This window comes from Erythrolamprus reginae, chromosome 1 (assembly GCF_031021105.1).
Source record: "Erythrolamprus reginae isolate rEryReg1 chromosome 1, rEryReg1.hap1, whole genome shotgun sequence".
NCBI classification, from domain to species: domain Eukaryota; kingdom Metazoa; phylum Chordata; class Lepidosauria; order Squamata; family Dipsadidae; genus Erythrolamprus; species Erythrolamprus reginae.
Window position 1 is genome coordinate 289,101,852 of NC_091950.1, and position 17,129 is coordinate 289,118,980.

At 37.4% G+C, this 17,129-nt stretch overlaps 1 protein-coding gene and 1 long non-coding RNA gene across 3 annotated transcripts in view; one reads left to right on the forward strand and one right to left on the reverse strand.

The window, feature by feature from the left end:
* The first annotated feature begins 987 nt into the window (after positions 1-987).
* Positions 988-7,188, forward strand: LOC139156969 (uncharacterized). Its single transcript, XR_011557396.1, has 3 exons — positions 988-1,088; positions 1,222-1,385; positions 5,043-7,188. It is a non-coding gene; the product is annotated as an uncharacterized lncRNA (long non-coding RNA).
* A 2,017-nt stretch (positions 7,189-9,205) lies between these two features.
* Positions 9,206-17,129, reverse strand: part of EPHA7 (EPH receptor A7) — a 212,558-nt gene continuing 204,634 nt past the window's right edge. For both annotated transcript variants that reach the window (XM_070733225.1, XM_070733224.1), the window contains exons 16-17: positions 13,991-14,146; positions 9,206-11,987 (exon numbers count right to left, since the gene is read on the reverse strand). In XM_070733225.1, the coding sequence (XP_070589326.1) occupies positions 11,873-11,987; positions 13,991-14,146 (271 nt within the window). In that variant the 3' untranslated portion in view covers positions 9,206-11,872. The remainder of the gene's footprint in view (positions 11,988-13,990; positions 14,147-17,129) is intronic.

Genomic DNA, 17,129 nt, shown 5'->3' on the forward strand with positions numbered 1-17,129 from the left:
GGTTAGGGAGGAAAGTTCTCATTGGGTACTGCCAGGCTATGTGGACATGTTTATAGCCTACTCAAGGTCATCAGCTTCGATGGACCAGATATAAAAGCTGGTGCACCCACTTGAAATTTTGGGACACGGGGATTGGATTAATTGCCCGGTGTTATGAGGGAGGCATTATGAGGGAGGTTTGGAGATTCTTCATATATGAGTTTACACACCTTTTGCCTCAGAACTTGCTTTCCTTTGGTTGCTATTAGTTCTTGTCTAGTAAAAGTACTCATCTCTATCAACATGGAGCTAGGTTTTTCTTTCTGGACTTTTGAATGGAAGCATATCTGACAAGTAGGTTGATTAGACACATTGCAAAGGTATTTATTATTTAAGTTACAGTAATGAGTATAAAAAGTTAATGAGAAGAGTATAGCAAATCAAATGCAGATTTTTTTTAAAAAAAATGAACCAAGATGGCAGAGGGAAATTAACTAAAAGGATAAATAAATGCTCAGTAAGAACATTGGATGGCTTGACTTGAACGAGTCATGAATACCTCCCACCCCCACCTTAGGAAGACAAATGCGCTTGACGGTTATTTCTTATGGCTGCCAAGATGGTAACTGTTCTATGGAAAAACTGAAATAATGCTTTCAGACTACCTTTAGTGTGCATGAATAGTTAGATAATTTCACAGAATTTCAGCTTCTCCAAATTTGTTTTTTCCATTACAGTTTTCCCCCCCATTACAGTGTATGGCATTGGAAAGTGCCACTTCTGAACAATAAATTTAGGGCATTCTTGAGAACACAAGAATCCTTTCATGCCCTTGCCTTGTTCAGAGAGGATATTTACCAAGAATATTCTCCTAGAGAGGCACATATCACTCTACAGCAGGGGTCTTCAACCTTGGCTCCTTTAAGACTTGTGGACTTCAACTCCCAGAATTCCTCAGCCAGTAGAGTCCAGGGGTGAAATCCAACAGCTTCTGACAGATACTGTAGAACCAGTAGCAGACATTTTGAGTAGTTCAGAGAATTAGTAATGGAAATTTTGAGTAGTTTGGAGAACCGGAAAATACTATCTCTGGCTGGCTTCAGAGTGGGGTGGGAATAGAGATTTTGCAATATCCTTCCCCCAGGAGTGGAGAGGGAATGGGGATTTTGCAGTATGCTTTCCCTGTCATGCTTACTAAAATGACTTCGAACTCGGTTACTAATTTTATACTCTTTATTTCAGAAGGATTCTAACTAGACGCTGATACAGTGACAGCCCGTACGCGAGTTAGAGAAGAGCGCGTAACACCGGTGGCTCTCTCCATTTATACTTTTCAGCCCGGCAACAGGAGACGCTTGACAGCGATACAATTTTGGCGCCAAGCCGTGGCAGCCAATGGAAAACAGGTAAACAACTTCTATTGCATACAGTCTATTTTGCTTAACAACTACATAAGTTTAACTTTTGCCAGGCAACAGAATATTCCAGACATAACACTTACCAACCATGCCCACCAAGCCACACCATGACCACAGAACTGGTAGTCAAAACAGTATGGATTTCTCCACTGCACAAGTCTTAAAGTTTCCAAAGTGGGAGACCCCTGCTCTACAGTAACCTGTCTTGCCAAAGGCCTTAGCGAGCTCAGAGTCATGCATCAAGGCAAGTCTGTAGATACTCATTTAACACCTGGCTCTAAAGATATTTAGAAATTTCAGATCAGGTATGTTCCTCTTGAGCAGTGGTCCCCAAACTACGGCCCGGGGGCCGGATGCGGCCCGCTGAGGCAATTTTTCCGGCCCGCGGCAGCCCACAAGATTTTATCAATAGATATAATAAGCTCCCGAATCTCCTGTCAACTCACCGCGGTCTGCTGCTGAGCGAGGAGGCGGTACAGAGGCAAGGGGCGGGGAGGATAGGAGGGAGATAGAGAGGGAGAGATACAAAGAGGGAGAGAGAAAGAGAATGAGTGAGAGAAAGAAAGAGAGAGAGAGAGGGACAGAGAAAGAAAGAGAGAGAAAGAGGGAGAGATAGAGAGGAAGAGAGGAAGGGGGATAGATGGAAAGAGTGAGAGAGAGAGAGAGAAAAGAGAAAAATGAGAAAATGATGGAGAGAAAACGAGGGAGAGGAAAATGAAACAAATGAGAGAGAAGGAAGAAAAGAGAGAGGGAAGAGAAATGGAGGGAGTTTGTTGATTGAAGTTTAAATTTACTTGTTAATAAAGAAGTATAAATTACTTTATTACTTAATTATTTAATTACTTCTTTATATTAAATATTGTATTTGTTCCCATTTTGTTTTTTACTTTAAATAATATTTGTGCAGTGTGCATAGGGATTTGTTCATAGGTTTTTTTTATAGTCCGGCCCTCCAACAGTCTGAGGGACAGTAAACTGGCCCCCTGTGTAAAAAGTTTGGGGACCCCTGCTCTTGAGGTTCTGTTGACTGTAGAGTCTTGTTCAATATGTGAGAACTTCGGTGGGAGAAAGTCCAACTATGGGCTTATATATTGACTTGGTTTTATTCGTCCAAGTCAGATATTCAATTTGGCCTCAGAAGAATTCATTGTCATGGGAGGAAGTCACCCATTTCAAGATTCAGAATGTTTTATTCTTCAATTAAAAAAAAACATCTTTAGCTTTATTTGCTGACTCATTGGAAGTTGCACCACTTTGTCAGTGATACTTATATTTCTTTTAAAAAAAACAGTCCTGAAAGATATCGAAGGTTTTGCCACCAACAATATATTGTTTCTTTCCTTTCTGCATCCAATTATATCGTCTAGCAGTCAAGCTTGTAAGTGATGACATCTTCCAGACATTAAGAGCCTAGAAGACTGATTGGGGCTATATTTTGTTCTATTTAGTGTTCTGATACAGATGCTGTCCCTTAGTAATCTTGTCAAAGCGGAGTGTCAGGTATCTGCTTCTAAGAAAAATGTTGGTTTTCTTAGGTGTCTGGAATATATCTCATGGTCTATTTCTAGCTTCTCTTCTCAGATTCAGAATTAGAAATTGCGTTCTATGCCTTACTAATTTTGGGATATCAAGCACGCCAATTTAAATATAGAGCCAGACCTGGATTGTGATATTAGTCTAAGACAAAGTTAACGGAGTAATTTACTGTTGCAGAATCTCTGATATGCAAAAGCCATGAGTTTACAGGTAGTCCTCAACTTGCAACCATTAATTTAATGACTGTTCAAAGTTAAATGGCACTGAAAAAAGTGACTTTTGATGGTTTTCACGCAACTGTGGCGGCACTCCCATGAACATATGAGCAAAATTCAGATGGTTGGCAATGGGTTTTTATTTATGATGGTTTCAGTATCCCTGGATCATACAATCATCTTTTGTGACCTTCTGACAAGCAGTCAGTGGAGAAGCCAGGTTCAGTTAACAAGCTTAACTGTTACTAATTCACTTAGTAACCGTGACAAAAAAGGGCCGTAAAATGAGGCAAAACTCACAACTGTGGTGGCATAGGGGTTAGAGTGCAGTACTGTAGGCTACTTCTGATGTCTTGACATCTGCCTGCAATTTGGCAGTTCAAATCCCACCAGGATCAAGGTTGACTCAGCCTTTCATCCTTCCAAGGTCAGTAAAATGAAGACTCAGATATTGACCCAGAGGCAATATACTGACTCTGTAAAACTGTTTGGAGAGGGATGTAAAACACTGTAAAGCAGTATATACAGTAGGTCTAAGTGGTATTTCTATTAAGAACTATCTCACTTAGAAACAAAAAAATTGTGCTCAGAATTTATGGTTAATAAGTCAAGGACTACTTGTACAATTTCTGTCTGACGGCCCCAATGTCTGGAATATAATGAAGTCACAAATACTGTGTGACCCTAACCCTTACTTCTTACAACATCAGAATATAAGAACATAAGGGTGGAATTTGCAACTCACTACACATTTCTGATCATTAAAGCCTACTGTGGCTGCTGCCGGCTGAGTGTAAGTCAACATGATATGTTGAGCTATTCTAGGAGGATGGAGTTGGTAGCTTGCTTCTCTCTCATGTGTGACTTTTATTATGACCCTTAAGGTAAAACATGTCATATATGTTAAGATATCCATGAACTGGGAGAGCAATGTTAACAAGGGTAGCCAATGAATAGTAATAGCAACCAAGTCAGCCAATGGGAGCTAGCCAGTTCTGAGTCTGTGCAGAGAATTGAAATTGAATACTTAAGCTTAAGGCTGGGCGTGGCTCAGTCTGTACGCTTCCACTCTGAACTATGCTGAAATAAAACTAACCCGTTCTTTGCTGTCTGTAACTGCTTGAAGAAGAATTCTGCTAATGGTATTGTAAATTCATCTGTTACCATATTTACAAAGAAGTTTATGAATCCAGCTGAATCAGTCATCTGTGTGTGCTTCTGGTTTTGATTTTTATGCAACAAACTTGTTTACAGTTTACAATTTACAGTTAAGAAATACAGTGGTACCTCTACGTACAAACGCCTCTACTTATGAACTTTTCTAGATAAGAACCTGGTGTTCAATATTTCCCCCCCCCTTCTCAAGAACCATTTTCCACTTACAAACCCGAGCCTCCAAAACTGTAACTGGAAAATGCAGGGAGAAGAGTCACTGGGGCCTCTCTAGGAATCTCCTGGGAGGAAACAGGGCCTCTACCCTCCCTGTAGCTTCCCCAATCGCACACGTTATTTGATTTTACATTGATTCCTATGGGAAAAATTGCTTCTTCTTACAAACTTTTCTCCTTAAGAACCTGGTCACGGACCAAATGAAGTTTCTAAGTAGAGGTACCACTGTATTCTATTTGGACTTAGTACCCACAAACACAAACCTCGAGATTTCGGATTCTGGTACACCTAGTAGATAAACTTTGCATGTTATGCTGGTTCAGTTTCTCTTAGATTCAATGTTTAGTTGAATGTTGTCATTTCCTTGAATGGTCCTCCCAAGCACACGTTTACCTGCCATTTATTTAATTATTTTTTATTTTGACAAGTATTTGTATTTAAGTAACAATAAAAATAAAACCTGTGATATTGCTAATATATTTTCATATTTTTGACTTATATGCAGGGATGGGATGGATGAACTACAGGGATTGAAAATACCTCCATAAGAAGCTGTTGCTGTCATAGTTAGATCAACAATGAAACTGGAGCCAAAACATCATGCATCAAGCTGGATCCCCCCCCCAAAAAAATCTCATTTCATGTTGGAAAACGGAACTTGTAATTTCCTTCTCCTTCTCGCCCCTCCCTCTCTCATCACTGTTGTCTGAAGAAGCCATTGGCTCTGGGTTACATATAAGCTATTTTCACAGAACACTTAAAGACAGTTACAATCCTAGCAGCTGCTATATTTGCAAGTATGTTAAGCTTGATTCTTCTTGTTGTTATTATGATTAATATTTTGCTAGTCTCTGACCACATGATCAAAATTCAGTGAATTGGGCAAGTTAAAAAAAATATTTTATTCAACCTCCCAGCTCCACCACTTTCTTTAGAAGTTTTAAACATATCATAATTGTACTGTGATGCAAAAGTCTCTTGGAATGGGTAAGAATCTATGATGATGATATTATCAATTGAGCGGTATCCAGCTCTTGGTGATTCTAGGGACCAGCTTTCTCCAAATCTTCTGATCTTGAATTGCTTCTTTGTAGTGCAAGAATCTATATTTAAACTGAATGCATTATTAGGTCAATATAAAACAAAATGTCTCTCCAAAGTAATTCAAACTATTGTAAATGGACTGCTTTTTTCATTCTTAAATTTCTAATTTAAATTCTATTTTTGAAAATTCGTTTTAAGCTCTACTATTTGCATTACCCACAGCTTCCTTACCTAAAATATTACACTTAAATTAGTTTCAGATTCTGGTGATTCTGGTCAAATTGGGTCTTTAAAATTCCTGTTTGACCATAGCATAAGTCCTCTTTACCTTCCTTCTTCTACCTATATAATATTTCGAGGACAGGACCTATTAGTAATTTTGACAGCATGCTTTTAGAAAAAGCCACAAAATGGCTGCACCCATTGATCAAAGGAGTAGAGTTAGCTGAGGTGTTTTTATATCCACTCAGGGGGCCCTAAGGCATTCCTTTAGCTGAGCAGGCTGTTAAAGAATGGAACTTCATTATTCTAGTTGCATATTTGTTTATTATTATATTTGCTGAAAGGAAATTATGGAAAGGAGTTCAGAATTCTCTGTTGTTGCATGGCTTAATATTCTCTGAAAACCAAACAGAACAGGACTGAATTTGGTATGGGAGGGGAAAAAATGTTAAGATTCAACTGTAGTTTGGGCTTCAAGGAAAAAATTGTGCACATAAATTAACTGCCCCCCCCCCCAGTACAACCTTAGGGAAAAGGCCACTGAGAAACAACTCAAAATTCTGTTGACTGTGCTGTTTAAGCCTGTATTCTTTCTTGGTCACATGACCTAGAATGGCACTACGTTTTCCTACAAAAAACCACAGATGCAACATTTATGGTACAGAAATGAAAGTCAACTATTAATAGAATTGTGTTCCATATATCAAACAGAAGACAATCACTTTGTTATTCTTTGATTTAAGAAACCAAAAGGATTGGGTCAGATGTGATTGCTTTTTAAAAACAAAAACAGAGAACTAGCTTAAGTAAAATACCACCCCACAATATTTACCATTTGCTTCCAACTCTTCTTTATCACTTACAGCAGTGATGGCAAACCTTTTTTTCCTTCAGGTGCCGAAAGAGTGTGGTTGTGTGCTATTACGCATGCGCGAGTGCCCACACCCATAATTCAATGCCTGGGGAGGGCAAAAACAGCTTACCTCGCCCCCTGGAGGCCCTCCGGAGGCCCAAAACGGCCTGTTTCCCAACTTCTGGTGAGGCCAGTAGGCTCGTGTTTTGCCCTCCCCAGACTCCAAAGGCTTCTTAAAAGCCAGAGGATGGTGAAAACAACCCTCCCCCATCCCCCTGAAGGCTCTCTGGAAGCCTAAAACGCCCTCCCAGAGCCTCTGTGCGAGCCAAAAATCAACTGGCCAGCACACACACATGCATGTTGGAGCTGATTTAGGGCAACAGTTTGCCTGCCAGCAGATATGGCTCTGCGTGCCATCTGTGGCACCCGTGCCATAGGTTCGCCATCACTAACGTACAGTATTCAAGTTTTGAAATTGATTTCCACTTTAGCAAGGTATTGAATATTTCATACTCAGCAGTCCTTCTCAAATATTTTAAGGGTCCTCCTATGTGCCTTTGGTTATGTCCAGGTGGTGGTGGTTCAGTAGAAATTCTACGCCATATGCACACGCTGTTTCCTATATAAGGATTCAAGACATTCTTTAATATCTTGTCTTAAAGAAATTTAAGCAAGTGTGACAGAGACGGATTCAAAAATAACCTTTCAAGACACAGCTTTCTGCTACAATTGTATGATATGCCACACCATTACTTAATTTTGGAACTTGTTATAATACTATTTATTTAGATTTATTTTAGTAACCTTGTTCCTAATTATTTTTAGTTCCCTTCTGTTTTATTTTTGTTATTTGCACGTGTATGTGCGCATGTGCACATACACACAATAATATAATACATTTTTGTTAGATATTTTGTATCTGATCTCAGGACTGTAATAAATGTGATTTTATATTTACCTTATCAACTTTTCTGTTGAATGTAACAACAGAACTGTGAAAATATTTCAAAGGTTTGTTTTCCCATGCAGATGAAACACCTCACTTAGCGGCTTCACCTTTTCCAGTTTTTTTTAAAAAGCAGCATTGGAAAAACTTTCTTCTGAAGGATTTACAGTCTTTTGTCTTAGCTTTTATAGACATTCTGTATCCCTCATAACTTTATAAAATTTGAATTTTGTTTAGACTTCTAAATCATCTTATATCAAGCACCAATATGACAGAAGCAGATCTTACGAAGTATTGTTTAATACACTACTAAATCATTGGGTCTGTGACCTCACTGCATGCTGTCATATCTTCCCTGGCCAGATAGAAATTGAGGGAGATTGTGCTCTGGGTAGAATCTAATTATTTTATATCATTTCTCCAGAAATATAAACTTCTAGGGCAATCCATTATTCTTCAAAGCTAATGGTAATATGAAAAAAAAAACCTGAATGCAAACAAAACATGATATAACTGCCTTATCCTCTAATTACTGAAACTGTATTGTGGTCTCAATTATGTGCAATGTATAAATTAATATATAGGTATGATTCTTGAAGCATTCCATGCCTTGAGAATAATGATAAGCATGCTGATGGTACCACAGATGGCTAATGGTCTACAAGAAATAGGTTCTATATGAGATCAATTCTAGGATACCCATTCAAATAGGGATGGGTTTAAATTATAATTGCATTCCCATTTAAATGTAGTCTTATTAGATCAGAAAAAGGAAACACAGTTACATTCACAACAAACATAAAGAAAAAGTTTAGTTCTTTTTGGGTAAACGTGATAATTTTCACCAAACTGCACTGCACTCATTTCTTTTTGCAATCACACAAACACTAATGGCTACTGAATCTATATGGGAAGATATAGGAAGATAATTAGAGGCGTAAATTTGAAAGCAAATGGCACAAGCTAAAACAATTATAGCCAACGGAGCTGTTGTAATCAAATGAAGTAAGATTAGAATTATAGCTTTAGGCCCTATCCATGGGCAGAGAAATAAGCCAATGAGAATAGTTCCTCTTGTGCAAATACTACTCATGATAGGTCCAGCTGTTAACAATAGTATAAATTGTCTTTTGAGGATTCATAAAGAGAATGGAAGGCTACCTTTGAATCTGCACATATTACCGCATTCATGTTATCAAGCAAGCAACTGCCATGATTGTTGGCATCCTTTCTAATTGCTCCATTTGCAGCTGTTACCTAAATTATCTTTTCTCCCCTCCCCGCATGACATATGTGAAAATATATTTGCATGTGGTCTGTGTGAAATCAACACAGATCATGAGTATAAGCTTATTTCTGTATGTGCTTCGGTTTCCTTGTATCTAGGCATAGGCTGTTGAAATCAATTATGTAAGTAATATTTTAAATGAACCAATTTAACCAATCTAGAATGTGCTCATATTTGTACATTAAGAACATAACAGCTATTCTCAGTTTAATACTAAATTATCAGTTTCTCCTCTACCTAATGAGGAATTATGACACCTAGAGAAAGCTATAAAATGCTGCAGTTGCTATATAGACAGACAATGACAAATAACCCTTATTCACAATTATATTTCCAAAAATATATTTACAGTCTATTACAAAGATTACAAATGGAAGTGTCTATGTAATGGGATTATGTTAATTCAAATATTTTTGTTTATCTTTTTTACAGATTTCTTTAACAAAGGGTGAAAGAAGAAAACTTAGCATAATCAAAATTATTTTTCTAACAAAACAAATAAATAAAACAACAAATAAAACATTGTACAGTGCTGTAAAAGGAAAAAGAAAATGGGAGGAAGGGCAAATTATCTATTTGAATTCTTTGTAACTATCTTTGGTCCTAAACGTGGGAAAACACATTATATAGCACTGAAAAACATGTTCCTTTTTGTGATGCTCTGTTAAGTAAAATAGAAAAATATAGTGCATTTTCAATGTATTCAGAGCTCACTGCACATAAATGTGTGTACAAAACAAGACAGTATAAATAAAATGTACAAGTTTTACAAAGGAACATTTACAGGGTTTTTTTTTCATATTTTTTCTTTTTGTGGATGCCCACATTATCAAACAAGTCTTAATTTATATGACTGATCCCTGGGATCTTTCTCTATGAAAACCAATAGAAGCATCCCAGTTCTCTTTGGAAGTACAGCTATTCACTGCTGGGTAGCTCACGATTTTCATATTTTTGACAGCATTAGTCACCTGTTTCATATATAGTCCTGTGACACACTTTGTTATTGCTTATGGTAATTATATATTTCACTCAACTCAAATACACATATATTAAATTAAAACTGGTATTTTTTTTAAAAAAGGGTTCTCTCACTCAACAATCATCTTTCAGTCAGAAGTTCTGAATGCATGCGCCTAGAGCACCTCATTATCACACACACACACACGCACACACACACACAAATGTTGAAGTGCCACTTGCCTTATATTCCTACACCTGTAATAGAAAATCCAAAGGCACCATCTGACAGGAACATGTCCCGTGCAAGCCCTGTTGTCTGTCTGTCAATCATTTCATTAGAGGTTGCTTGCACTAGAGGATTGCAATCCAGAGAATGATGAGTAGACTTGGGGTCCATGAGATCTAGGACCTTCAGAGCACGATTATGTTTTTGAAATCACATTCATTTCAATGTGTATGACTTCCTCGTTCTGAACTGGGCTTGTCCCAAAATGTGAACCAGAAAAAGATATGTATACCTGGTGTCAGCCGTGGTATTTTCATTTCATTTGGGTTGTTACTTGGAACCCTGATATCTGTCTTGTACATTATTACTACTAACACTGATAAGAATTAGGTGAATTGCTGCAGATTGAGTTCCTATCATTGCTTGCCACTACAAATCAGGTTGTCTATGACAAGGAAGGTTATCTACCAGTGAGGTCATCTGCCTTCTCATGTTTCAAAGACAATGATTGGTAGAAATATGGACAGAAAATAAGTCCTAGCTGATAAAAACAGAGTGTACCAATGAACACAATTTCTTCTGAATCTATATGCAGTGTAGGAAAGCCTACTCTTCTCTGGATTGCATCCTCACATTCTTACTTCTGCAAGAGGGACTACATTCATCTTAATCTCATATTAGCCATATGCTTATTATTTCTCCTAGACCTCCTAATGTACATTGTTGAAAAAAATAAAAATAAAGACACCCAATCCCTTGCAAGAACAAACACCCAATGTGCTCTGATTAAAAGGCTAAGCAACACTATAGTACTTGTACTTGTTCTGTTTATACACCTACTGTACCATCAATCATTCTGTGAAAGGGCTTCAACCCATTTAAAGTTACAGTTGTACAGCTTCCTTTAACCCAGGCAACCTACTAAAACCATCTTTCAAACCATTTCTTAAAAAGTGCCTAGGCATTTTTAGGGAACATTATTGCTAGGTTCACCATTTTATTCATTTCCTGTTTAAAGAAGAGTGTGTGATTTACTTATACAAAATTATTTTAAAAAATATCAGAACTCTTGGCGATGATTTTTTTTTCCTGATTTCCTGCCAATTAGCAAACCACATCAATGTGGTGTGGAATAAACAGACAAAAATAGATGCCAAAATTAGAAAAAGAAAAAAAATCCTGGCCAACCCTGCTTCACCCACCCAGTAGCTAGCTTGATACACATTTCCCTGTTACACTTCTTGTGGCTATAGAAACTTGTACAATCTTTCAAAACTCCCCAGTGTAATAATGTGTCATATGCTTAGCACTAAGAAGGTCCAAAGATATAAATGCAATGCTAAAAGAAGGTCTATATGAAAAAGGAATACAACTGATTTCTTAAAACAAGTTTGAAAAGAAAGTTTTAAGGAAAATATTTGTTGACTTTAACAATATCATGATTTTTATCTGACAAATATATTCTTTTCTTTTAAAACCCTTTATATACACTTTAAAAAGTCCATTAGATAAAAAGGAGGTTAGAGAATTCAAGGTGTTTGTAGGTGTTTCAGGTAGTACTTTGTTTATTGTCACTTCTTTTGTTGCCGCCATTAGTAGATCTGTTTTCCCTTTTTAAGTAACTTTCTGGTGGCACTTAGGAGTTCAAGTCTGTAGGTGCTTCTGGCGGGCCTTCTGTCACCTGCATGAAGGCTCTGTCAAATCGCGTGTCTTCCAGCAGCACTTCATGAAGACTGAAGGCTGGCACTGTTCTCTCGCGTCTGTCCCCTCCCTTGGAAGGGAGAAATGTCTCATCACACTTGGATGCCAGTGCCATGCAAATGTAACATTTGTGCTCTCATAGTCTGAATGCTGCTCATGATTTTCTTTTGATGGCCAACCAATGTGATTCCTAAGCTCATTATGTCACTATGGGGAGGGAGGAAAATTCAACATTAGTAATCTTTCAGTAGAGGGGAACAGAAAAGAAACAGCAATATGGACACAATCAAACGATATTCAATGCGTTTCGGCATGCCTGGCTTTTCAGGTGATTACTTCAACATATTGTTATGTGGTGAAGTAATCACTTGAAAAGCCAGGCATACATGCACAGTGCTTTCTGATGACATGGCGAATAAAAATAAAATCTTAAAAATTGCTATTATCTTCCATTAATTGGTAAGGGTATACCATATTTTTCAGAGTATAAGACGCACCTAGATTTTAGAGGTGGAAAACACGGAAAAAAGTATTCCGAACCAAACGGGCTAGTAATATATTATTTAATAAAATACCAGTGTAGCAGAATACTTTTACAACCATGTATCCTTTTTACAACCATGTACACTTTTTACAAACTTCAAACTTGACAGCTTTAAGACTAGAGGATTTCAACTCCCAGAATTCCTCCTCAAGTCATGCTAGCTCAGGAATGGGAGTTGAAGTCCACAAGTCTTAAACTTGCCCAGTTAGAAGACCCTTGCATCCCTAACCATGGATCTTCAAACTGGATAGCTTTAAGACTCGAGGACTTCAACTCCCAGAATTCCTCCTCCAGTCATGCTAGATGGGGTAATTAGAAGGCAAAAACAGCCCTGCTTTTGCAAAAAAGGCCGTTTTTCACATTTTTTCCCCTTCACAAAAATGGGATAGGCAAAGGATCTGGGAAGCCTGCAGAGAACTCCTGGGTGCTTGGGGATGACAAAATTTTCCCCATTTTTGCTTTTCTCATGGGGACATTTTTGCCATTCCCCAGCACCCCCAGCAGGTCTCTGTACACTTCTCAGACCCTCTGTCCAAACATGGGATACGGGGAGGGACTTTGGGATAGCAACAGATGATTGTATTTGGTGTATAAGATACACCAATATTTCCATCCTCCTTTTTTGGGGGGGGGGGGGGCGCAAAATGTGTGTCTTATACAGGAAAAAATACGGTATGTTCCAAGGCGATAACATGACTCCTGCAGTGAAGGTCAGATATCCCTTAGGATATTAACTATAGCTACTGCTTTTTTTTTCCAAAGGAAGAGAAAGAGAGAGAGGTAGCACAATCTTAATATTTAGACTTAAACTTCTCCCTGATGTTATGTCATACAGAGTAGCACACAGAGATATTTAAAGTCACATTGCTCTGAATTGGAACTTTCTTTACTCCTTGTGTGATTGTCACACAAGGAATAAGGTAGTTGAAAATGTCTTAATGTAAAGCACTTGTTTGTATTAAAAAAATAAGAAAGGTCCATAAAAATTTGGTTTATGCTTAGAAGAAGCTACTTTTAAAATAATAATAATAATAATAATAATAATAATAATAATAATAATAATAATTATTATTTATTTATTTATTTATTAGATTTGTATGCCATCCCTCTCTGTAGACTCGGGGCGGCTCAAAACAACAATAAAACAATTCAAGACAAATCTAATAATTTAAAAACATTAAAAAAAACCGTTATTAAAGCAGACATACACACAAGCATACCATACATGAATTGTATTGGCCCCGGGGGAGATATTATTATTATTATTATTATTATTATTATTATTATTATTATTATTATTATTATTATTATTATTATTATTATTTAGATTTGTATGCCGCCCCTTTTGGTCCATACAGTTTTTAACCATATTGAAGTCCTTTACTAGCAAGAAGCAAGTTCCCCAAATGACAATAGTTTGTTTTACCCTGCAAAGTCAAACTCTCTCTTATAATAGTTAAACAGGTATTATAGCAAGGGACAAGAATTTTCTGTGGTCCCTTTTCCCCCTCTTAATAGAAGGCTCATTAAGGTGTTAATTAGGTGACTAAATCTTGGGGATTCTTAATACATACATTTATATAACCTGGCCAAATATTTATCCTCTGCCAATTAAACAAGACAAAGATAAGCAGAAATAGGTAATATAAGCCTACAGTTCACTTACTCAATAGTCATCCTGGCTACTGTCTCAAGGTTATTGTAACCTGCAGCAGAAAAATTATCCTTGTATCTTTCCATCTTGATTGCTTGTAACCATTCCCCTACAGAGCAAAATGTTGTGAAATCAGGGGTGTTCTGGTCCAGAAGAGGGCTAATTGGTCTGGGTTGAATGAAAAATATTGTTTCAGTTAAAAAGAAACATAATTCATTATTTTTTATAGTAGAAATATAATCAATCTAAAATGTATATAATAAAAAACAAAATGCCAAGAAATGCTTGTTAAGTATGGACAAACCTATATTGCTGTGTAACATTCTAGTAGACTATTAATACTTTAGATATGGTCTGGTACTCCAATGCTTACCTGCTGTTTTCTCCTTTCCTCTCCTTTCTCCTTGTTTTTGTGTAAATTGCCCAGCTATCTTTATCCCTCTCCCTTTTCATCCCTATGAAATTGTTACTAAATTGTAGCTACATCTGGTCATCAACAGTAATAAAGGACTGTATCTGAATCTACCGCTGAGTTACAATCATAGAAGTCATCTAAAAGTTGTAGATGTTTCAATACTTAGAACAAAATAAAATCTTTTTTGTTTAAATAATGAAAAATAGAATATAGTAGTACCTCTACCTACAAACGCCTCTACTTATGAACTTTTCTAGATAAGAACCGGGTGTTCAAGATTTTTTTTGCCTCTTCTCAAGAACCATTTGCCACTTACAAACTCGAGTCTCAGAAACTGTAACCGGAAAAGGCAGGGAGAAGCCCCCGTGGAGCCTCTCTAGGAATCTCCTGGGAGGAAACAGGGCCGTCCAAGGTGGGGAGAAGCCCCCATGGAGCCTCTCTAGGAATCTCCTGGGAGGAAGCAGGGCCTTACAAGGTGGGGAGAAGCCTCTGTGGGGCCTCTCTAGGAATCTCCTGGGAGGAAACAGGGCCTCCACCCTACCTGTGGTTTTAATCGCACAAATTATTTACTTTTACATTGATTCCTGTCGGAAAAATTGCTTCTTCTAACAAACTTTTCTATTTAAGAACCTGGTCATGGAATGAATTAAGTTCCTAAGTAGAGATATTACTGTACTTATAAAATAAAGCAAGTATAATTGCTTCTTATCTCATCCCTCAACATCTGAAATGGTAAAAGAGAAGTAAAGAAGAAGAAAAAGAAACTTCTTATTTGAAATAAAAATTTCAGCATGTGTTCTCCTTGAAGACAGGACTTAATTTTACACATGTGAATAATAAGATGAAACTTTTATTTAAAATAGGTAACTATATCTAATCTAATACAGCCAGGGGGATAATGCATGGTTCTGATATCTACAGTATCTATCTATCTATCTATCTATCTATCTATCTATCTATCTATCTATCTATCTATCTATCTATCTATCTATCTATCTATCTGCACTTCACTAGTAGTAGAATCCTTTTCTTGCTGACACTTTGAAAAGGGACACAAAACAGGTATTAAGCAATAATCAATGATCATCAATGAAAAGAATATGTCCACTATGTCTCTCTGTGTATAAAGGAGTGCTCGTGAGTATTGTTGAAGAAAAGTCAAGCTTCACTAGTTCAGATGCATGAAAAGTCATGATTGAGTTTATACTGCAGGGAATTAATTTTCTTTTTTTTCCAGAAGTGAAATTCAGCAGTTTCTAACAAATTCTGGAAAACTGGTAGTGGAAGTTTTGAATAGTTTGGAGAACTAGCAAATACCACCTCTGGCTGGCCCCAGAGTTAGGAGGGAATGGAGAGTTTGCAGTATCTTTCCCCTGCCATGCCCACCAAGCCATTCCCACAGAACCAGTAGGGAACGTTTTTGAATTTCACCCATGCTTTTTGTATGTGTGATGTTCTACTTGGAACATGGTTTTCTAAGAAACTATCATAACCTTTTCTACCTCATCCTGGAGAACTATGAAAACATCTAGAAAGAAGACTTGTACCTTATGGATGTTTTTGGTTTAGATCCTTGGACAAGTTATTGTGGATATCAGCAGTTCTAGACTATCATTCTACAACAGGCCTGCTCTTTTATTTTTACAGGTGAGAGATTCTCTTCAGATCATTATCTACCTAATTTACAACTGCGCTGTCCTAGCATCTGTTAGCTGATTTACAACCAAGCTAATAAAGCCATTGAAAATATGCTAATTGTTTCTTGCTTGTCTGGCATTCAGTCTTGTGAAGGAATGACCAGCACAAGCCCCGCTGGCTCAATAGCATCATAGCATCAGTAATAGGCACCAATGTAGCTTCATTGAAAGAAAAAAGGTAAACACACACACGAAATAGCATGAAATAGATCTCTACTAGTCTTCCTTCCTTTTCATTATCAGCAAAATATGTTACACACACACACACGGCATGATCTTGGGCTAGTGCTATGAAATGTGTAATAGATCTTGGGAATGAGGAGGCTGGTGCACAGCTATTAGAGGAGAAAACAGGGCTTTTACAGAAAAGATTCCCGAGTCAGGGAGAATTGTGAGAAAGGGACTGAGAGTAACACTGCTTTAATTATGCTAGGTATACGTTGAACTGGAGAACAGCCTTGACAAGCCTTCAATATTCTGTTATAATACCTTATTAGCAATAAGGATATTTCCAGAAATCCAAATGGTTCTGGTTTTTTGAGTTTGCCAGTATTCAGTCTTGATAACTAATGTGCCTCGGAGGAATTTGATTTATTTATCTGTTTATTTCAAGCAAAACACTGCCTGACTCCAATTGACTTTAGGCTGACTATGTAACTCTAACAGCTTTCTTGGAGACAGAAGACTCCTGAGGGTGAGAAAACAACATTTGCAAAAGGTTTCTGTCATATGGTCAATCCCGCACATAATTAAGCAGCAGAATTAGAGAAAAGTGGAACAACAATACATGTAATCGTCTACTGCACTATGTCTTAATCTTGGGTTGTTCATATGACATATGAAACCAATGATTCAGAAACATTTGGAGTTGGAGAGCTTTGCATCCATTATGTTAAATTTAAGATTGAGAAGAGCAGTACAGCAGAGACCTAAAGAAAATGTGGATGATAGTATAATTCAGGACTACCTGATCCTGGGGCCATGGCCCATTACCGGATTGTGGCCTGTTTGAAATTAGACCGTGGGAAGATGAAGAAGT